Source organism: Penicillium hispanicum (genome assembly GCF_028827665.1).
Source record: "Penicillium hispanicum strain IBT 35686 chromosome Unknown utg000001l_segment0_segment0, whole genome shotgun sequence".
Classification (NCBI taxonomy): domain Eukaryota; kingdom Fungi; phylum Ascomycota; class Eurotiomycetes; order Eurotiales; family Aspergillaceae; genus Penicillium; species Penicillium hispanicum.
This window is the reverse complement of record NW_026623193.1, coordinates 4296904-4318211: the sequence shown is the minus strand read 5'-3', so window position 1 is coordinate 4318211 and position 21308 is coordinate 4296904. Positions and strand designations below refer to the sequence as shown.

The 21308-nt window shown below is 52.4% G+C and overlaps 8 protein-coding genes across 8 annotated transcripts; 3 read left to right on the top strand and 5 right to left on the bottom strand.

The window, feature by feature from the left end:
- Positions 1-422: 422 nt before the first annotated feature.
- On the bottom strand, positions 423-2509 carry N7459_001614 (putative very-long-chain acyl-CoA synthetase family protein (CefD1); the record flags this gene model as incomplete). The annotated part of the gene is made up of 4 exons (XM_056940799.1): positions 423-849; positions 911-2252; positions 2313-2450; positions 2500-2509. The coding sequence occupies 4 exons, from the start codon at positions 2507-2509 to the stop codon at positions 423-425; spliced, it is 1917 nt and encodes a 638-aa protein (XP_056805079.1).
- A 421-nt stretch (positions 2510-2930) lies between these two features.
- N7459_001613 (NAD(P)/FAD-dependent oxidoreductase) lies at positions 2931-4275 on the bottom strand (the record flags this gene model as incomplete). Its single annotated transcript, XM_056940798.1, has 2 exons — positions 2931-3418; positions 3477-4275. 2 exons carry the CDS (start codon positions 4273-4275, stop codon positions 2931-2933), a joined length of 1287 nt encoding a protein of 428 aa, XP_056805078.1.
- A 1167-nt stretch (positions 4276-5442) lies between these two features.
- N7459_001612 (sterol desaturase family protein) lies at positions 5443-6489 on the top strand (the record flags this gene model as incomplete). The annotated part of the gene is made up of 1 exon (XM_056940797.1): positions 5443-6489. The coding sequence occupies one exon, from the start codon at positions 5443-5445 to the stop codon at positions 6487-6489; it is 1047 nt and encodes a 348-aa protein (XP_056805077.1).
- Positions 6490-7100: 611 nt separating this feature from the next.
- On the top strand, positions 7101-7568 carry N7459_001611 (tautomerase family protein; the record flags this gene model as incomplete). The annotated part of the gene is made up of 1 exon (XM_056940796.1): positions 7101-7568. One exon carries the CDS (start codon positions 7101-7103, stop codon positions 7566-7568), a length of 468 nt encoding a protein of 155 aa, XP_056805076.1.
- A 330-nt stretch (positions 7569-7898) lies between these two features.
- On the bottom strand, positions 7899-9799 carry N7459_001610 (uncharacterized protein; the record flags this gene model as incomplete). Its single annotated transcript, XM_056940795.1, has 9 exons — positions 7899-7982; positions 8035-8107; positions 8210-8505; positions 8557-8771; positions 8825-8968; positions 9026-9357; positions 9412-9484; positions 9553-9566; positions 9639-9799. 9 exons carry the CDS (start codon positions 9797-9799, stop codon positions 7899-7901), a joined length of 1392 nt encoding a protein of 463 aa, XP_056805075.1.
- Positions 9800-11926: 2127 nt separating this feature from the next.
- Positions 11927-14514, bottom strand: bioDA (adenosylmethionine-8-amino-7-oxononanoate aminotransferase; the record flags this gene model as incomplete). The annotated part of the gene is made up of 4 exons (XM_056940794.1): positions 11927-12731; positions 12806-14139; positions 14189-14282; positions 14333-14514. The coding sequence occupies 4 exons, from the start codon at positions 14512-14514 to the stop codon at positions 11927-11929; spliced, it is 2415 nt and encodes an 804-aa protein (XP_056805074.1).
- A 500-nt stretch (positions 14515-15014) lies between these two features.
- Positions 15015-16406, top strand: N7459_001608 (aminotransferase class I/II-fold pyridoxal phosphate-dependent enzyme; the record flags this gene model as incomplete). The annotated part of the gene is made up of 3 exons (XM_056940793.1): positions 15015-15819; positions 15882-16024; positions 16077-16406. The coding sequence occupies 3 exons, from the start codon at positions 15015-15017 to the stop codon at positions 16404-16406; spliced, it is 1278 nt and encodes a 425-aa protein (XP_056805073.1).
- A 415-nt stretch (positions 16407-16821) lies between these two features.
- Positions 16822-20258, bottom strand: N7459_001607 (cation-translocating P-type ATPase; the record flags this gene model as incomplete). Its single annotated transcript, XM_056940792.1, has 4 exons — positions 16822-17481; positions 17549-19619; positions 19678-19943; positions 20001-20258. The coding sequence occupies 4 exons, from the start codon at positions 20256-20258 to the stop codon at positions 16822-16824; spliced, it is 3255 nt and encodes a 1084-aa protein (XP_056805072.1).
- Between the last annotated feature and the right edge of the window lie 1050 nt (positions 20259-21308).

Sequence of the window (21308 nt, the reverse complement as noted above, 5' to 3'; positions counted from 1 at the left end):
CAGAATGAGTACTTCCATGCTGTGTATGTTGCCGCCGTGGACCCAAATGACTCTTCCTGCTATGGAATCATTTGCATTGCACTGTCCTATACTTGATTGATTCCGGTCTTGGGGCTGGACGGAGAGGCGATGCGTCACAGAAACAGCGTTATGGATTGCGCGCTAATTTCATTGGCATAACTGCGAATTCACTGTAGACGGGCGATGGACTGGAATCTAGTGTTGCAGGACTTGGGATTGAATATGGAGTGGAAGAGTCTGGGTTCGCATCAACAACCCAGAAGCGTTCTTGATGAGCTTGGCAGCTAGGCTGCATAACCTATTCCTCTTGAGAAATACCCCAGATAGGAACTTGCAAAAGTGTCACGTTTGATTCATATTAGGCTCGTGTGCGCATAGATTCTTCAACCGACTGCACGATATCACAGTCGAGCCCTACCATCAGATATGCGGTGCCACTCCTCCTTCCCGAAAGGTGTATATCCCTCATCACCGGGCGCGAGCCACAGCAACTGGTTCATATACCCATCAGCCACTTTAGACCCCATGAGCGCAGGATCAACACCCTCGTCACGCAAGGTCACCTTGTTCTGCTTATGGTTGTGGATGTGGTTTGGGTTATCAACCACGCGCAAGAAGATAGGAACGGCGTATCGCGGGAGCTTAGAGCGCGCAAACCGCGCAAGTGCGGCGTAGTCAAAGGTCTGGCGCATCTCAGGACTGATCTGAAGTGCTGCGCAGCCGACGCGTCCTTCGTGATTAGGCAAGCGAACGCCGTAGACATTGGCTTCGAGGACGCCGGGAAACTTGCCCATTACTTCAGACACTTCGGCTGTTGCACTGGATGAACTGCATGTGAGCCTTGCTGTGCTTTAGAGGCTATTTCATTGAGCTTGGTCGTATCACTTACACGTTCTCGCTCTTCCAGCGGAATGTGTCACCCAGACGGTCGAGAAAGTACCAACGGCCGTCACTCTGACGACGCAATGCATCGCCGGATCGGTAATACAAATCATCTTTCTTGAATACATTTCGAATGTATTTCTTCTCTGTGGCCGCGTCGTTCTTCCAGTATCCTTGGAAAGCCTTCTTGTTCGGAATGCTAACGAGTATCTCGCCCCCCTGCTCGTAGGGCGAACGAACGGCAAACCCAGTTTTGGAGTCGCGAAGAACATCACCTGTCTCTGGATCAATAGCGACCGGAATATAGACATTGTGTAAAATTCCTCGCATCAACAGTCCGTGGTGGCCGACGCTGCTGGCTGTAAAAGGGCCACGGTTATAATTGAATAGAGAGAAGACTCCCACGGTACTGTTGAAGAATTCGGCAATTTCTGGGATGCCGAATCGTTCGCGGAACTTCTCCCAGACATCTGGCCGCAGACCATTTCCGTATATACAACGTATCTTGTGATTGCGGTCTTGCGGTGATGGTGGTGGTGCTAACAGATAGCGCGCTGTCTCGCCGACATAAACGAAGATAGTGGCCTCTGAGTCCCGGACGTCCCTCCAGAAATTACGCACGCTAAATTTTGGACCTAGTCCGATGCCGATGCCCCTCACCAGACAAACGATTAGAGACATGGCTGCAGTGCCGTGGTATAAGGGCATGCAGCTATACCAACGATCACCGTCAGGACCAACCTTGTCACCCATGAGGTCACGGCGGGAGTGAATGGTCCGCTGAATGCGGGACATAGTGAAGGCACAACCCTTGGGCATGCCAGTCGTTCCCGAGGTGTAGAGCAAGATCGATGGGAATTCTCCAGAGACATCCATGGCAAGATCTCGGGGTGGTAGAGAAGCGGGCAATGTGCGGATATGGTCTTTGAGCGAATCATCCAGGGCAGTGACCTTCATACCCAAATCGCCGGTAATGACAGCCTCACACTCGGCGATACGAGCAAGAATCATATCATCCTCGTCGACCAATGTGAATTTGGCACCGCTGATTTTCAAACAGTGGACTAGGGCATCTCCTCTAAGGTTATGATTGATTGCCGCGGGCGCGGAGCCAATACTCCACAGAGCGATCCAGGCAATAATGAACTCTGCTCGATTCTGTAGACAGAATGCGATCAAATCACCTTTTTGGACGCCTTCGGACAGGAAATAATTCGCGTATTGACACGCTTGACTCTGTATGTCTCGATAAGTGTACGATCGCTCTCGAGTCCACATGCAGACCATATCAGGATATCGCCTCGCCGTCTGCAGGAAAGTAAACCATGGGTTCAAGAGTCCGGTTTCACCTAAATCACTAGTAAACTTCTGTCCAAATGTACCACAGGTCGTTTCAAGGCTCCACTTACGAGCTTGCGCGTGCGCTCGCTCACTCTTTCGCATTGTCAACAGAGCGGATACATCCTTTCTAATGTGGAATTTGGCATTCAAATATGCCGCTACCGTTGATCCGCCAGCAATAACTGCCGCTGCCGTACCTAGGATTTCTGTCAATGTGGTTCAGAGTGCTGAAGGGTTTGATTGATATTGACTCACTCAGGTCCATGGCGTTTTTTTGCGCGATTCAGTTAGCCCCGGTATCTTTCTCAAGACTTAGATATATCGTGGTCAAAGGAAAAGGGAATCAAGCTTGATAGAGCAAATTCATGGAAGAAATCTCTCCTATCAGATTTTTGCCGTCGCACAAGAGTAACAAAGAAACGGTTGCCAGCGAAGAAGACTGGCGAGGAGACAAAGAAGCTCCACATCCGACCGCCGCTCCAACAAAATGATCCTCGGCACAGTCGGGCCTCTAGACGCTTCTCTAACCGAGAGCCGCTTTTGCATCTCAATTACGTTGCTGCTCCTAGACTTGCGAGAGCAAGTCGTGATGCGGGGATAAAGGTTGTCATTATGCGGGAGCATAAATGGCGCGCCTCGGCTCTGGTGCTGAAGCCCCTTTCATAATGAAGACCCTTCTTCTCTGCTCAACCCCCGTAGTCGGCGAGTTCCTTGGTTGGGATGAGCTTATCGTGGACGCCTCGGCCCTGGGGTTTCTGCTTCCACTTCCAGGCTTCGTCACGGTCGGGCCCGTTGCTGGTCCCGTTCAGAATGTTGGCCACGTATTGCCCAATCGTAGGCAGGAATTTCCAGCAGTGGAACGAGCCTCCGATAGCAAGGTACAGATTCGATAGCTCTGCACGAGGGTGCCGGGTGATGACCGGGTGTTGAGTTGGAGTGATCGCATCCCAACACAAACGATAGTACTCGGCTTTGCGATTGCCGGTGAAAAGCTGTGGCAGACGGGGTCGAATAGCATCAATCAACTCGGTCTGCAGACTCTTGGGAACCTCCTGCTGGTTGGTCATCGGCGGCACGGAGATGCGATGGCCAGTCGTTGTCTGGATTGTGTTCGTAAACGAGTTGGAAGTCGTGAACTTGAGTATCCCCGAGGCCGTTGGGGGCAAAATCTCGCCTGTAGGATCGAAACAGTCAGCGCGACTTCGTCAAGCACTCAAGAATCTGCGCCCTACCGTCTCCCCCATACACGTAGACAGGCAGCCAGTCGTAGAGCGTGCGCTCAGCTTCAGAGAGCTGAAAATGCGCGACGCAAACCCCGGCCGCTGAGCACTGGCTCTCGATTCTTTCGTGAGCGGCCATCTTCAGCTCGTCTTCCACCGGGGCCATCAGATGGCTCGTCCAAGCCCCCGTAGATAAGAGGACCTTGTCTGCAGTATACACGTCGCCAGCCGTTGTCTCAACACCCCTGACTCCCCCCTCGGCCAGCACGATGCGACTCGCTTCGCCGACCTGGTATCGCACTCCCATGTGAATGACCTCGTTAGCCATCACTCGTAGAGCGCGCCCGGCATCCGCCCATCCAGCCTGCGGGTTGAAGTAGTACGAGCCAAAACGACTGAGGTCGGCGTCCTTCAGCACCCCACCCCAGCTGCCACGGACTTCGTCTTCAGTCATGTCTTGAGTTGGATCAGGGCGACCGCTGCTTCGAAAGTTCGCACGGATGCGCTCCGCAACATCGCTCTTCTCCTCGTCCATCATGATCCATCCAGTCTGGTGGTAGACGCCCGCGTTGACAAAGAGAGGGTAATTGTTCCAGGCTTCGATCGCTTCGAACCCCAGTTCCATATAGAGCGAGCTGGAGTAGTCCGCCCGAACGATCTTGTTGATGTCCGTCGATGCAGCATCACCGGAGGGTGGAGACGCGCGATCCAGAATCGTGATGTTGGACGGGTTCGAGGATCGCTTGGCTAGATGGTAAGCCGTGCTGATGCCAAAGATACCGGCGCCGACAATCAGGACTTGAGACTCCATGGTTCATATACAGATGTGTTGCGGGTTTCACGGTCGGAGGTGTTGAAAAGTGAAGCCAGGTAGGCAGATGCACACTGGATGTCATCCACCTCGTCTAATACATCTCAGACGTCGTCGTCCACATCCTCACTGAAACTGGGATTGGCGCTACGATGGTTTCACTGCGATTGCATTCGTCGATGGTGATCAGTGTTACGATCTTCATATGGCCCATTTCCACTCGCTTTGCGTCGCTCGCGGGCATCCAGGAAATACCTCGATCTTCCTCGGCCTCAGTTACCTTCGAACTCGATCTTAGACAGTCCCTCCCTCAACAACCAAGCGGAAACAGACAAGACCTTCGAGACTAATGAGCGAGTGAAAGTGGATTTCCTCCGAATCGTCACATTCCTGATGTGTGAACAGATGCATCTCGGCAATGCACTCGACATATTGCGCTCCTGCTTCTTGGCTCTTTCGCTTCTTATTTTCCAGCCGAACAGCTATCCATATAGCTGGCCTTCATCATCGTCAGAGATCATCCATTGGCACAGTCTAATCCCCCGTGGTTAGCCCATTCTACCCTCAGGAGTTCTGCGTATAGCACAGCTGACCCTCTCCAATCAATTCATCACAGACTTCGAGGCCCAATTGATTGATCAAAGAAGATCATGTTACCGAAGCCCCAGAGGGTGTGCAGATGCCCAACGGCTGCAAATACAGATCGCTCACTCTTGGCAATCACGATGGCTGGGACCGAGGCTACATTATGCATCGCCGCGTCTCTCTTGCATCACCAAGCGCAGCATAATCGCAGCGACATGTATGTATACAGTGGCCATTTACTTCCTTTTCTGGTCTTCTATGACTCTAAACAATTGTGAATTTGACATCTTTGCGGTGATTGTCCGAGAAGGCCTCGGCTTGTCTGTGCGGGGACGATATCAGTTCGCATGTGGGATTGACGCTTCGGTTCCAGTATGGTCCCAATGGGGCCCTCTATATCGGATCTTCATTTGATGTGGAAGTTTTGTTGGGGAAGCCAGATCTACCCCCAAAGATGGTTTCGCATCATGAACTGCTTCACATGCGGCCCCGTCATGCCGGTGGCTTCGTCCGACTAAAAGTGATATAAACATTACCTAGCCTCCACGATGTCGACCAGTGCAAGAACAATCACAATCAATCATGGATACCAAACCAGTACCAAAGGATTCAATGAAATCAACCTGGCGCACGGCAGATCGCAAAGAATGGACACACAGCCACTGGGCGTTGGAGCTTCTTAACGCTCACCCTATCGAGTTGGACAAGGAGGTGCCAGTACACTCCAAGGATGAGAAGATTCCCTACATGCCCCAGTGGCCTTTGCAACGATGGGTTCTATTCTATTCGGCGTTGCCCCTTCTCTTCCATCAGACCTACATGATGTGGACTGGTTGCACTCTCGGCCCTATTACGACATTCAACCTCTATTTCTTCGCGTTCAACGCCACCGTCATCTACCAAGTGCACGTTCTACGTCGCCTCGGTCATACCCACGGGTTCCTAGATGGTGATAAACACGAACGCGATGGCGTACCAGATGTCGGTGTTGCCAAAGTCGTGGCCTCGTTATACAAAACGACCGGTTCGCGACTCCTCCTTGCCATATACCTATCCTATAACCAGAATCTGCTACCGACCCAGCTTAGCTGGGTATGGCTTCCTCTCGAAATTGGCCTCTACGGCATCGTGCTCGACTTCTGGTTCTACTGGTACCACCTTCTGATGCACGACGTGGGCTTTCTCTGGAAGTTCCACCGCACCCACCATCTGACGAAACATCCGAACCCCTTGCTCGCCGCATATGCAGACCATGAGCAGGAATTCTTCGATATGGTCGGCGTCCCTCTGCTGACCTATCTCAGTCTTCGACTGGTGGGTTTGCCGATGGGATTCTACGAGTGGTGGATCTGCCACCAGTACGTCGCGTTTGCAGAGGTATTCGGTCATAGTGGTCTCCGAATGCATCTTACAGTGCCGTCGACTTTGAGCTGGTTGCTACAGATGCTTGACTGTGAGATTGTTATTGAGGACCATGACCTTCACCACCGCAAAGGATGGCGAAAGAGCCATAACTACGGCAAGCAGACGCGTCTCTGGGACCGCATCTTTGGTACTTGCCACGAACGTATTGAGTCTGCAGATGGAAATGTAGATTATATCAATACAGCGAAGATGCCGCTGTTCTGATTTTCACTCTTGACGAAACGGGTGCTATGGTGATCATGGGAGGGCACATGAGTGTTCATGATTGCAATGCTTCAGGCTAGATTATATTCACGAATTCCATTCAACCAGTATTCCCCAACATGTTTTCAAAACTAAGGGGGAATGGACTAGATATCTGTTGGGTCATCAGTAAAATTACCAGTCATATATATAGATGGTTACACTTGCAACCTTGGAGGGTTGTTGAATAATCGTCTGTTTTACCTAGCTAGTCAATTTCATCGGCACTCTCCTTGCTCAGACTCAAAGATTACTTGGAAGAGACAGCTTGTTCAACCTTGATTACCAATCTCCATTTCCATTCACAGAGACAAGCAGCACAAATCTCACCGAGGCTGCAAGTCGGGTCGACTTCCACCCCTCATCCCGGGGCATTTCCCTCTATATTCCCGAAGACTCCGGAATCCCACGGCTACAAATGAGTGGCACTGTGCTGCATGGGAAGGGTAAATAAGTAAGGAAGACTTCCCGGATGCTCTGCGTGCTGACTCCAAGCCCAGCGTCGTCAATCTTTCAACCCACCCATCCATAATATCGTCCTCGGCCCCTCCAGTTCACCAATAAAATCCGCCATGCCGCTCTGGCAGATCTATCATCCCCACGGGACCTTCGAAGATGACGCCTCCAAACAGGCTCTCGCCGCAGATATCACCAAGATGTACCTCGAACTCGGGCTACCCGCGTTCTACGTCGTGACGCACTTCTACAAAATGGACAGCGACAACGTCTACGTCGGCGGAAAGGAGAGACCTGTTACGGGGAGTCCTTTTGTTCGGGTTGTTATCATCCACATCGCTGTTTACGTCTCGGATGTGAACGCGAGGTATGTTCGGACCACGGACCGTTTGGACCAAATTATGAAACCGCATCTGTTGGACAAGGGCTATGATTTTGAGTATCACATTGCTCAGACGGATAGAAGACTGTGGAAGATCAACGGGTTGGTTCCTCCGCCATACAGAAGCAATCAAGAACAGATCTGGGCGAGGGAGAATCGTCCAGTTCCTTACGAGGGCGGGAATTTGCCCCGAGCTGCTTAGGGCATTGATGAGATTAAGCCGGGAATATGACATCTGGAGTGGCTATACCAGGCTCGTCTGCATGTCGTCTATATCGTCCCTGGTAATCCTAAAGATATACCTTGATTCAAGAGTGAAAATAAGATACAAGTAAATGGAGGGGATATATACGTTCCTTGTGAAGAAAGGCATGCTTTGGTTCGCGCGAGAGGCCGTAACTTCCGAAACAGATACGCCTAATGCAAAACAGAAACGTATCCTATATACATAAAATGGATGAAGGTCTATGTAATAGACACTCCACAATAGGCACATAAATCACATAAACGGTGAGAAATTGGCATAGCGCAGCTACGCGTTGCTAGCGCAGGAGAAGCTGTTGTTAGATGCATCATCATGAATCGCCTTACCAGAGACGTAGAGACCAAGACCGCACTGCGTGTTTTGTTAGCTTTTTCGAATCTTGAATTCTTCGGCTGTCACATACCATGCAAGCACCGATGCAAACAATCAGGATATTGATAATGGTGAGGCAAATCTTTCGGGAGAGAAGAGAACCACTGTCCCGAGTTGATGTGAAGCCAATAAACACCACCAAGGCCATCTAGGATAGAAGTTAGTTCCTGGCTAGTACCCAGCACCAAGCATGGGAGAAAACGTACAGCTGAACCAACTGGCAAAAAGAGAGCTCTAGAGAGATGAAAATCCCAATGGTCAGCAACATGAACTCATAGTAGGGTAGGGCATCGAAATCACTGACAATAAGACTCAAAAGGTCGCTGAAAACAGGAATAGCGTCGGCAATAATCCAGGCAATAATCCAGCAAGTCAGGCCAATGGCAACCCATGAGCCAATCGAAAACAGATCACGGCGATGCATGCGGTCGGTCCCGCGGAAAAGGCGAACATAGATATACTTGAGACCAACGTGGCCGTTCACCACACCAGCACCAACGATCTGCCATTATTAGTACCCAGAAATCGCGAGAATTTTAGAGCGGACACGTACAGTAGGAATGGCAATTCCGTATGCAACTTTCTTCAAGACCGGACCTGCGGATCCTAGAGCCGGAGAGGTCACAGATTGACCTGCGTAATAGTAGATGACGACAGCCGCAACAGTGTAGAAGATAATCTCAAAGGTCTGCAACATGTAAAGAGCTTTCGGGAAGTCTCTTGGGTTCTTCATTTCTGCAAGCAAACCGAAGAACGCGACGTGGGCGCCTGGCGAGAGGAGTTAGATATCCCATTATGTACGCGCTATCAGCTTTACTCACAATAGGCAAACACAATATTGGTGACGGCAGTAAAGGCACGGTAGAGGTCGGTGTCTACAGTCGCCTTGATGGTGGTATAGCCATGATCTTGGATGCCGACCCCGATCATGGTGATCAACACAGCAGTCAAGATACTCACAAAAGCTGGACGCGGAGATGATTAGCAGCAGAGGATAGCTGTGTCGAGGTAAGCAGACTTACAGCAGCAGGAGATATAGGTCATATTCTTCATGGTACGAGGCAGGGAGCACACCATGCAGATCACGAAACCCACAGTGGTGAAAACCATAGTGCAGGTGCCGTGCTCGGTAATAGTGTTCATCATCACGCTGAATGTCAGGATGTGCGATCCCATGATGAAAATAGAGAACAGCAGTTGACCGATACCAAACAGCTCTCGGCCAAAGGCACCCAGCAGAACATCACCGGCGTCGGCCAAGTTCTGGATATGAGGATAGCGCTGGTGGAATTGTCCGATGACGTATCCAGTGTAAGTGGCCAGAAGACCAAGTCCAATGATCAGGACGATCGCCCTAAACACACTCCAGTCAGATTGATTCGCTATCTTCGAGGCTTGAACCACTCACGGTGCGAGACCCAGCTCAGCGAGCGTAGCTGGCAATGAGAGAACACCCAAGGAAACAGACTCGGCAATCATGACTGGTCTCCATTAGATCACGGCCCCCCAAAGAGATATCTAGCGTATCGACATGTCGCAATAAACTTACACATTCCCGCTTGCCTATTTGAACAGCAATCGTTAGACTCCACGGCTTTCTAGAAGCGAAGATATATAGGTACATCGGAAACTTACCACCACTCCATAGTCTTGTATTTCACCTCTGCATTTGCTTCATCGCCAAACGCGTCGACATAGCGCGGCGTTTCGGCCTTCTCATCTTCCAACGACTTTTCGTTCCATCCCGCCTCGGCCTCGATGGGATCAGCCTGCCGAGTGACACCGTCGAGAATCATACTGGTAGTGTTGACGGGGTGTCAGGAAGAAGCGACAAGAGAAGGTAAAGGACAAGAGAGAATCCAAAGCAAGAACCCCAGGTTAGATATGTATGTGTGCAAATGGAAAAAAAATGCCGAGCTAGTCTTGGTGGAGTTCAACGTCGCATGCGCCAACCGAGTGCCCCCGCGAGGATTACCAACTATGGATGAATATGGAAATCCAACGGGGCAAATTCCGGGGCTCGGAGTTCTGGAAAGCGGGAGCTATCAGGCGTTATCAGGACGAAATGTATTTCCATTGCATATTCGAATATGGAGAGAAAAAATGGCAGGGTCCCGCGTGGTGATGCAAAGAACGACCATCTCCGCCCAGATCGGCCAGATTTAAGCGTGGACGATCCACTTCCGGGCGCGGCGAGTGGATCGGCTTGCCCACTTTATTTGCGTCGGTGGGCCAATCGCCCGCTCGGCTCGGCCATCTATTAGATAACAAGAATGTCGGGTCCCCGATGGTAGCCGGACTCGTCCATTCCCCGATCTCAACATCGAAGGAGTGGACATGCAGGGCTATGAGTTACTGCTGCATGCGCGGATGGTGCAATTGCGTGAAACGGGCCAGATTCCTCATTCTATTTCTGTGGTCGATAGAAGTCAACCCGTTCTCTCTCCGGAGGGTTTGCGAGAAAAGGCTGTTGAGCAGGCTCGCCCGCAGCCAAGTGATGACTGACTCCAACCGTGGAGCAAGAGCGGATGGAAGCGTGTCGCCGCCACCAACGAAAGAGATTTCTTTAGTCAGGGTAATGCGGTTAAGCTCCGGCCTCCATATGTTACCAAGAAGGGCACGACAGCATTTATTTCGGGTGCCAATGAGCGTCGACGCGGATTGGGGCCCGCAGATGAAGGATTCTATTACTCATGCATTCATACCCCTCGGATCTAGCCCGCAGTGCTAGTGCATTCGGTCTTCGGATTGTGGTTCAATGTTGGGGCTTCACGCATCCCCCGCTTGTCGCTGTGCAAGCCGGGTTGGGATGTCTGATAGTGCTCACCAAGTGGCTAGGAACGGGTCTTGGTCGCCTTGGATGGAATAGGATAGTATCCTTGATGGCAACTGTATTGACATTGTATCGAGGTGTTTTTCAATCCTTCGAGGCTGTCCTCACAGGCAAGCAACCATGGTTCCCGCAAGGGATGATCAAATCCCGAACTGGAATTTCCGAGTCATCCTTCTCAATGCTGAATGCGGACTGGTACAAGTCTCAACTATCACCATTATCCTTTCATCTGTCGTCGTCGATCCACGCCTTGGTCCAGTTGTACGGCTTCGCAAATCGAATGGTGGGCCCTTGTGCACTATGACAATGCATAAGCCGCCCACCAGGGTTATCCGCCTTGGGATGATCAGGAATCTGTCTTCTGGCAATGCAGCCGTGATTCTTTTGAGCGATTTGGCCAGCGAAGCGATCTCAGTACTATACCTTCCACTCCCCTGGGCTAGGATAACGAAATTGTATCTGTGCAGGTGAATCGGGTATGGGACGGACGCCCTCACTTCGATGACGGGTCACAGCAGTGCGTAGGTCCACTCGTCTTGGTGGGGGAACTCGAAGCCCCCATCGCAGTTCGCCCACGAGTGACACCTCGGTAGAAGCCGAGGGGCGTCGGGTGTCCAATTCTTGGTGCATGGGTGTGGGGTTGAGCTTCTAGAGGCATTGGGAGTTCCTGCCCAATGAGACGTCGAGGCGTTTGTTGTAGAAGGAACTGACACTACTGTCTGTAGCCCTAGAGCTTCGGGGGAAGTGAGATCCCCATCGTATGCGATGCTCTTGAATGTTCTTGGGAATTGCCCGAAGCCAGAATTTCTTGGCCGCCAACGCTTTACCGGCTTTGGCAATCATATCATACCGCTGCCCTGGGCCATGAAAGTGTTGGACCCTGTGAGCAGTGTCGAAAGCGTGCACATTTTCTGTGCATGCATTCGTATGTATTTACTTGGTGATGCCTAGTTATATACCTTGTGGAATTACCTACGATTCACTGGGGTTTTATAAAGGCCTGGATTTTGATCTGCCGAAATGAGTAGCATAGGCGTGTATAACGGCCTCCAATGTTGAAGAGGGATGCATCAACATTCATTCGTATTCGTTACAGCAGCGCGGAGCGAAGCAACTTCTCCATCTCCTGCAGTGACTCGGGTTTAGACGTAACACTAGACATCAAGTAAAGAACGTTACCTAGGACCCGTGAATGCACATTGAACTGGTCCCCGCCTGCGGCCAATTCATGTTGCAAACCCTTGGCAGCGTTGGATGTATAGCCTATCATCTTGTTAGATTCGACATTCACCAAGTGGTGCATATATCCAAACTTACCTCCGCCGTGAGCATCCCGGAGGGAGATACTCAGCACAGTCCCAATAGCAAAGACACTCTCTACCGTCTGCGCGCAGGACAAGTCCCGCAGGAGGACTTGCGACCAGACACTCCAGACCTGCGGAGTCGACACGCCTGATGACGCGGAAGGCTGACTCTGCCAGTCAGCCCGGTATCCGTTCCATGAGCCGTCTACGTCCATCTGAGACATTGTACGCAGCGAGTTCAAAGCGACGGTACATCCCACTGCGTGGGCTGTGTAGCTGTGACCGTGAAGGAGTGCATCGCTTTTCTCCGGACTTGAAAAGGCATCAAAAATTTCTTCGCTGGCTACGGTCGTGCAGAGAGGAATGAGACCGCCGGTTAAAAGCTTTGCGTTGACGGCAATGTCTGGGTGCACATCCAAGAATGAAGCTGACGTTGGGCGTCCGAGACGGTAGAGACCAGTGAAGACCTCATCGAAGATGACAGGAAGGCCAGACCAGGAAGGCGCGGTCTTCGGCGATGAAGCGTTGGAGGAGAAGAGCTCGGGGTAGTCGCGGACAACATCAGTCAAGCAACGTTGGAACAGTGGATCACTATAAGGAGATTAGCGATGGGCAATCCATAGCATCGAAAGTGTCGATGCGTCACAAAAGCAGTTGATACTCACCAGAAGAGCATTCCTCCGGCACCTAGGATCACAGGCTCAAGGATCAACGCACCGAACTTCATCCCTTCGTGTTGCACCAGATTTTCAATCGTGCGATGAATGTACTTTTTATATCGCTGCGCCACATCGGACTCTAGCCGTTCGTTGAGATCGAACACTAAATCTAGAGACTCGAAGCCGGCATCTGAGCCCAGATCTGCTCGAAGCTCCGCAGGAATCTCGATCTTCCACTTCCCATCAACCATCTTAACCAGAGGGAAATCAAACCAATGACCACGACCACGGTACCACTCGACCTTTTGATTGAACGTAGATGGCTCTGAGCAGTCCATGACACCAATAGTGTCGCCATGGTAGCTGCCCTTGAGCCCCAAAATATTGATCTTCTCCTGACTGGCATCCCATCCATACCGAGCGCACGCGGCACGGAGACCCATTTTCACGGCGACTTCCATCCCAGTACTGCCATTGTCCGTATAGAACACCTTGGTGAAGCGCGGGTTGTCAAGTGTCTTCAGCAGGCGATCCGCAAGAGATAGAGCCGGCTCATGCACTGCGCCGGCAAACATGACATGTCCGTATCGACCAGCGGCGTAGGCAGCAGAGAGAGACAATTCGGGGTTTCCATGGCCTAGCCCCTGGGTCCACCAGGACGCTGATCCGTCGAAGGTTGGCCGCAGCTCGCTATCAGTGCTCGACTGGCCCTTGGATCCAAAAGTCTGAAAATAGTCATCGTGGGCGGAGTCGATTACGGTAATGTCTTTGGGTTGCATGCCCTGGTGCTGAGTGAAGGGATACCAGATCAAATCTTGAGCTTTCTCAGCCATTCCATCCAACCGCTCGATTCTTTCTGTGTTCCTGACAGACATTTCCTCGAGCAGCTGCAAAATCTCGGATTCCTGAGCTACTTGATGATAGTAGGCGAACATTGCCTCCTCGTCCCTCTTTTGTGAGTCGGCATCTACCTGCGTCGGTCGAGTGGGCGGCGCCGGCAAGGGAACCAGTGGGATACTTTTCTTCTGAAAGTAGTTGCGGAGGTATTCGTGATTTTGATAATACTCATCCCGGAATAATAATACGGACTGAATATCGTATCCGCGGAGCAACAGTGACTCATACGCCGATATCGACGAAGAAATCCCTCCAAGGCGCGAGTCTGCCACGAGGACAATTGGCAGTCGGAGAGGACGATACAGATCCGCCTGTGAATTGCCGTTGGGACCTGGAGAATGCACACCTCCAGCGGTTTCGACCAGAGCAAAGTCGATGTCGGAGCGGGCCCAGGCAGATAACGTCTTGTGGATCGACGTGAGCAGGTCATCATCCCGAGGGATCTACGCTTGTTAGTGGTGCTCTCAATCATTGCAAAATAACTCGACTCACGGTCTTTTGCTTTGCAGCCAAATGTGGGCTCACAGGCTCATCGAATTGGTACAGGCACTTGGTCAATGTCCCAGACCCATATCGCTCCAAATGCCTGCGAAGATGGTCAGCATTATCGCTTGATTCAAAGATAGAGCTACCTACTGGTCGTCCGCCTCATCCAACGCGCCCGTCGACACCGGCTTCAAAAACGCAGCCCTCTGTTTTCGTTGCTGGACCGCATTGCACAGTACCGTCGAGACAATTGTTTTACCGACGTCAGTGTTGGCGCCGTAGACCTGATGAGCGCGTAAGCTGCGCCAAAGCCCTGCGCCGACCGGGGCCATTGTGAGTGTCAAAATGCGCACAGCAAGAAGCGAGAAGCAAGCTGCGTTGCTCGCAATGACGCCAATGCGGAGTGTCTAAAGTCAACTCCGGACGCGGTTTCGAGCGGGCAAGTCAACATCAATTGGCGAATCACGACGGCGCCGCAGCTCCACCTTCTTCACTCTTCCCCTTTCACCGAGGTTGAATCGAGCTGAGTTTCCCCGTTGAGAGTCGTCCCGTCCCAACGAGCCGGTGAGCCAGGATTGACAGGTCTCGCCTAGACACGATGGAGTCAGAATTGACTCTGGGCGCTTGATGCGACAGCTCTCTGCAGCCCTGGCGTCTTCCCCAGCGTACAGATTCTCATCTTTCATACTCACTGGCCAGCCTCACCCCGGATTTCATCCTGTCAGCCCGCGGTCCGCGCTGGAGCTAAGAATTCAAAAGTGCGGGATCCAGGAACGCCCGAGCTTAAACAACTTTGGCGAGTACATCCACTCATTCGCATCAAAGTCGCTCGATGGATTCACGATCGCGCGCCGCCAGCCAGTCCCAAGCACTGCCAAATGCAATGACGCTGATCGACTCGTTCACGGCCGCGCTGGCCCGGCGCGAAGCCAAATCGGCACGTCGCCGACTGACTGTTTTGCCGCGGGCTGCAGTGGACTTCTCTTCTAATGACTTCTTGTCCCTGTCAACATCTCCGGCCTACAGGGATCGCTACCTAGCTCATTTGAACAATGCACCCGAGTCGTTCCCGTTTGCCAGCGGCGGGTCGCGGCTCTTGGATGGTAACTCAGCCTATGCCGAAGAACTCGAGCGCTTCGTGGCAGGGTTCCATGGGGCACCGACAGCACTTTTGTTTAACTCTGGATACGATGCCAACGTCGGCGTTCTTTCCAGCGTTCCGCAACCCGGAGACCTCATCCTGCACGACGAACTGGTCCACGCTAGTGCTCGTGAGGGCATGCGACTCTCGCGCGCGGACACCCGACAGCCGTTCCCTCATAGCTCCCCAGAAGGTCTGCGAGAGGTTTTGGAAGCGCAGGTTACGCGGGACGCAAAGGTGAAGAGCGGTATACGGAATGTCTTCATCGTCATCGAGTCCATATACAGTATGGATGGTGATATCGCCCCGATCAGGGAGTTTGTCCAAGTCGTAGATGAACTACTTCCTAGTGGTAACGGGTACTTCATTGTCGACGAGGCGCACGCGACAGGCGTCTTCGGTCCTCGCGGCGCGGGTATAGTGCAGGAACTCGGCGTGCAGGATCGCATGTTTATCCGCCTGCATACGTTTGGCAAAGCTATGGCGAGCCATGGAGGTACGTGTTCCAAGAGATGCTCAACACCTATGGGACTGCCATTAACACCATATCCCGACTAGCAATGGTTCTCTGTGGGCAAGAAACAAGGGACTACCTGATCAACTATGCACGCAGCCTGATCTATACCACTGCCCTCGGATTTCCATTTTTAGCCTCCATACGTACCTCCTACGAGTTATTGACCTCGGGGGAAACTGAGCTGGTACGGTGAGCTCCCTCCACAACTCTGTACACCGTCTAATCAACAGAAACAGTTACAACAACGGGTTCAACAATTGATCGGCCATCTTCGAGAACGCTTGGATTCTCTTCGAATACACCAATCCGTCAAGTTCGAGATTGACCATTTCCCCACATCTCCAATTTTTTCGTTGCGAACATCGCAGCCCCGGAAATTAGAAAGAGCTTGCCAGCAAGCTGGCCTCGTGGTCCGCGCTATCATGCCACCTACGATACCGAAAGGCAAAGAGCGAGTCCGCATCTGCTTGCATGCTGGTAATACGGAAGAAGAGATCGAGGGTCTAGTTCAGACAATTCAGTCGTGGTTAGATGGTTCTACATCAAGGATAAAAGCAAGCTTGTGATGGATTTTCTTTTATACAGTGTCTATTTACGAAACATAGGTATTTGCAGTCACAAAAAAAGAATTTCCGGGGGCGGTTTGGGCATTGTGTGTGGATTTCTCCATATACCGTTCTTATATCCAGTAGACCAGGTTTCAAGATCTCCTACTGCTTGACCTCTTTACTTTCTTTGGGTGGTTGCCAAGTGCAGATTCTCTCTGATTATTCGGAGAGCCCTCTCGTGCTAAAATGGCCATTGCGTGGTGATTGTAATACAATGCAGTATTTGCCTTGATTCAAATTCAAGTGGCGCACTTAGTCTAGATATGCTTGTCAAGGCTACCTTCTCCCTGTCTATGAAACACATACCTGCCCGTGTAACTACAGGTGTACCTAGTAAAATATTTCTACTCCTTTGTACTACCATCAGGCTGTTCTAGACCATCGACTGCTCGACCTTGACTTCGCTAGTCGCCTGTGTCTCTGATCGACTCATCGTGGTATGTCGACTGAAATCCTTTAGACCCCGGCTCTCACCTCGTCGCCGATCCTCTCGCGCTTCCCTGTGTGCCTGGCGTCGAAAGTACACACGTTTGCACCACTTCCAAGCCTCAATTCCCAAGAAGAAAAGCACTGTCTCAACAAACACGATCCCCCACTCCCACGAAATGGCCGTGTGCTTGAAGACGCTGCGGTTGATGACCGGGATATACAGAATCGGGAAAGCAAGCACAAAGCCCGCCATGATGCCCCAGAAGAGAAACTGGTTGCGCCAGACATCGTGCATCCACTGTGTACAGTATCGCGTGGAGTCGGGCTGCATGCGGAAGAAGCTGCGGCGCAGATTGATCATCTCCCATGCGAGGAAGAGCGCGAACCACGTCATGCAGGTGAATGTTGTTGCACGCGCGCGGAACACCGTGTCGCAGTTGTAGTCCACCGTCGGGTCGTTGTACTGGGTGTTGCAGCCCTGTGCAAGATTGCCGTCGCCCCAGCGGAACATGACCAGGGAGAAGGCGGATAGACAGAGCGCGGCCATCCAGACACCGTAGACAAGGGTGTCGATGATGATCTCCCAGGTGAAGATGCCTTGTTTCTGCGAATTGAGGTCAGTCTTTTGGCTGCAGGGGAAAACACAAACAGAGCTCAGGCAGAACACTTACACTTTGTGGTGGTCGGTCCATCACTTCTGGCGCAGCAATTTCCATTCCCAGGCCCATATCAGGCAGACCGGAGGTAATCATGATAATCCAGATAATTTCCACAGGCGCTATGGGGAACACCGATTGGTTGGTGTCGTCCTTAAAGGCCAGTCCAATCAGGAGAGTCAATGCGAGAGCAACATTCTCTGCGAGAAGATGCAACACAAACTTTTGGATGTTGTCAAAGATGCGACGTCCTTCTTCAATTCCATTGATAATAGAAGCAAAGTTGTCGTCGGTCAGGACCAGTTCAGAGGCATCCTTGGCAACATCAGAGCCATTCTGGCCCATGGCGATGCCGACATCAGCCCGTTTCAGCGATGGTGAATCATTCACGCCATCGCCAGTCATTGCGACATAGCGACCTCGGCGGTGCAGGGCTTCAATCATGCGGACCTTGGTGTTTGGCGCACAACGAGCGATGACAAGCGGCAGGGTGGGCAGGTCGTCGATTTCGTCTTCGGAGAGCTTGTCGAATTCGCTCGCAGTCATGACCATCGCATCGGCGACGTCCCTGGCCACCATATCCATGTTTGGCGGAATAATGCCAACTTGAGCGGCGATGGCTCGCGCAGTCCCTGGATGGTCGCCGGTGACCATGTGGACGGAGATTCCGGCCTTGTAGCACTGGCTGATGGCGCCGGCTGTCTCGGGGCGGGGAGGATCATATAGACCGATCAGGCCGTAAAAAGTCAAGTCTTTCTCGATATCCTCGCGTGCCAGTGGCTCATCGCTCTCTTTGCTTCTCCCATCACTACTGTGCTCCCGGCCGGCGAGGGCAAGTACTCGAAGGCCCTCCTTTGCGAGGGCCTCCATGTTCTCCAGAATCTCATCTCGGATATCGTTTTCTAAAGCCACGGGGGCCGCATTGGGCTTCCAGGTGATATTTGTGCAGGAATCTAGGACGCGCTCGACTGCCCCTTTGGTGAAGACCATCATTGGGCTTTTCTCGTCGGACCGAGCGAAGATGACCGACATCTTCTTCACACTCGAGTCAAAGGGATATTCGGCCTTTTGCTCCCAGATAGGCTTCTCGCCCTTGGTCCAGCGATCAAGACCCCAGTCGAACCGGGAGGCAAATACCTGAATAGCAATATCCGTGGGCTCGCCTCGGGCCTGCCACTCGTCATTTGTTGACTTGTGCAGATGAGCTAGATTTGCCATGGCCGCAACGTTGAGGAACGACTCTAGGGGTTGATTGTCCTTGAGCAAATCAGCAGGTCGTGCGGGCTCAGCCTCCTTAGAATTCGAGTCGAGCTTAATCGGCGCTTCGCATATCAGGCTCAAGTCTCCCTCTTGGGGATTCAGAGGATCATTGGACGATCCAACTGAATATGTTCCAACCGATGGAATCCAGGCTCGCTTTGCAACCATACGTCCTTGCGTGAGAGTGCCGGTTTTATCGGAACAGATATTCGTGACCGCACCCAGCGCTTCAAGCGAATCCAGCTTGCGGACAATGACATGTCGCTGCACCATTTGCTTCGTTCCCATCGCCATCGTGATCGTCAGGACCACCACCAGACAAGCCGGGATCATCGCCAGTCCGGTAGCCACGGCGTAGATTATCACCTCGTTGTCCCCTCGCCAGTCATTAGCCGCAGCAACAACGATCGCGAAGATGACCGCGATTCCGAAAAGCGCCAGAGCTAACTTGGACAGCTTGCGCTGCAGCGGAGTCCCCACGTTGATACCAAGGAAGCGGCCGATGGCATCGGTGGTTGTCAGTGTCCAGGCTTGGATATACCATCGCTTCTTGGTTTCGCCCTCGGGCCCGCGCTTGACTGGGCGTCGTTTGGAGTCGCCTCCACGCAGGGCGGCTGCGATGGCCCCAATTTCCGTCTTCATGCCGGTGCCAACGACGACACCTCTCGCCCGTCCACGGGTCACTGTGGAGGAGCTGTAAGCAATGTTCAGTCGATCTCCAGGACCGGTGTCGGCATCGAATGTCGATTCGGATTCCTTTTGTACTGGGAGAGACTCTCCAGTCAGAAGGGCTTCGTCGGTTTCGAAGTTGAAGGCTTCGACCAATCTAGGAGTTCCGGGTTAGTGGTGCTTTCAGTGAGACAGGATGAGGCGTTGGTTCGTACCGGAGATCTGCTGGGACCGTGTCGCCAACTTTCAGCTCGACCATATCTCCAGGAACGATCTCGTTGGCGGGAACAGTCACCGTTTTGCCATCGCGAGTTACCACGCCCGTAGGAGAGCTGAGTGAGCGTAGTGAATCCATGGTTTTCTCCGCGGCGAAGTCCTGGTATACTCCAACGACAATGTTCAAGGCAATCACCGCCGCAATAAAACCGCCTTCGATCCACGACTGGATGCCAAAACTGACAGCCATGGCAATAATCAGGACCTACCGGGATAATGGGGTTAGTCCTGCGCGATGAGTTTGTGGTGTTCGGGCACTTACGAGCATCATGGCATTCGCAATCTGTCGAATAACAATCTTGGCCAAGGAGACACCTTCATCTCCTTCCAGCATGTTTTCACCATATTTGTCGAGACGTTGATGGGCATCCCCAGAGGTGAGGCCATCGTCTGAATTGGTGCCCAACTGGTTGATGACATCCTCAAAGGTAAGGCTATGAGCCGGCTGGGATAGGTATTGCTGTGAGTTCACATCAGCTGCCGCATCGGTGCCTTTGGAATCAGTTCTCTCCCGAGACATCGCTAGGGTGTCTAGGGAGTTCAACTCGGAGCAAATGCGCGTCGGTTTGGGAAAGCGATCGAGTCAAAGTTGGATGTGTACCTCTAGGGGACGATTCACTCAAGGGGGGGTCATGTAGAAGGTATCCTCGAGGGAGTGAGAGTCCATACACCAGAGAAGAGCAGATGCAATTCCCAAGATACGTGGTGAGAATCTATCTGAGTCTTGATTCTCGTTCTTGATTCTAGGTACACGTAGTTCCCAACTGTGATTTCTTTCTTCCCTCTTGCGGGGTCTCCGCGCCACTTATATATCCTTGACTAACGGCATTGGCAAACGCCGCATCGATGCAAACGGGGTTCATTGGCAACTGTTCCGATTGTCAGACTATCGCGGTCGTGTAGTCTGGGGAAACCTCCTGCCAACCACCAACCACGACGCTCAACCACGTCTCGGTCTCAAGCGGACCAGCTTGGCATTGTGTTCGCGACTCCCTGCTGAGCCCGCATGACGTACACGACTGGCCTCGGCGTTGACTCGGCCGCGAGTTGCCACCGCGCGGTGATTGGCGGGGGCGCGGAGGTGCCAAGAGCGGGATTCTAGGCGTGGTCTAGGCGGGCTTTCCGCGCTTGACAACGCCAACCTGCTGTCCCTCTGCCAATGACATGTCATCCTTGGCTCGTCTTGGGCCTTTCCTTGGCAGGCTGCAACTTGCGAGGCCTGAGAGTTCACCGCGCCGTTCAAATCTGTCTACTTGCCCCCTCTCGATTCTCTCCTGATCTGGTTATACCCAGACGTGAAGAGTGGCAAACGGGGTTTTGGCCACCAACCGTCCTGTCCCACCAGATGATGGAGAGCCCGGTTTGATCGCATACATAACTGTGTTTTGTCGAGCACTGTTGGTGGTCCGATCGAGGTTGCAACTGTCGGTCTACCCGAGTACCAGGCACTACGTGTCTCGTTAGTGGGTGCCATCACCCCAGTCGCTTGTCTCGTATTCTCGCTCGCTCTTCCTTGCGTGGACTCGGGCCCCGGGGTCCATCATCCCCCGCTCATGGCCGACGACGCCCT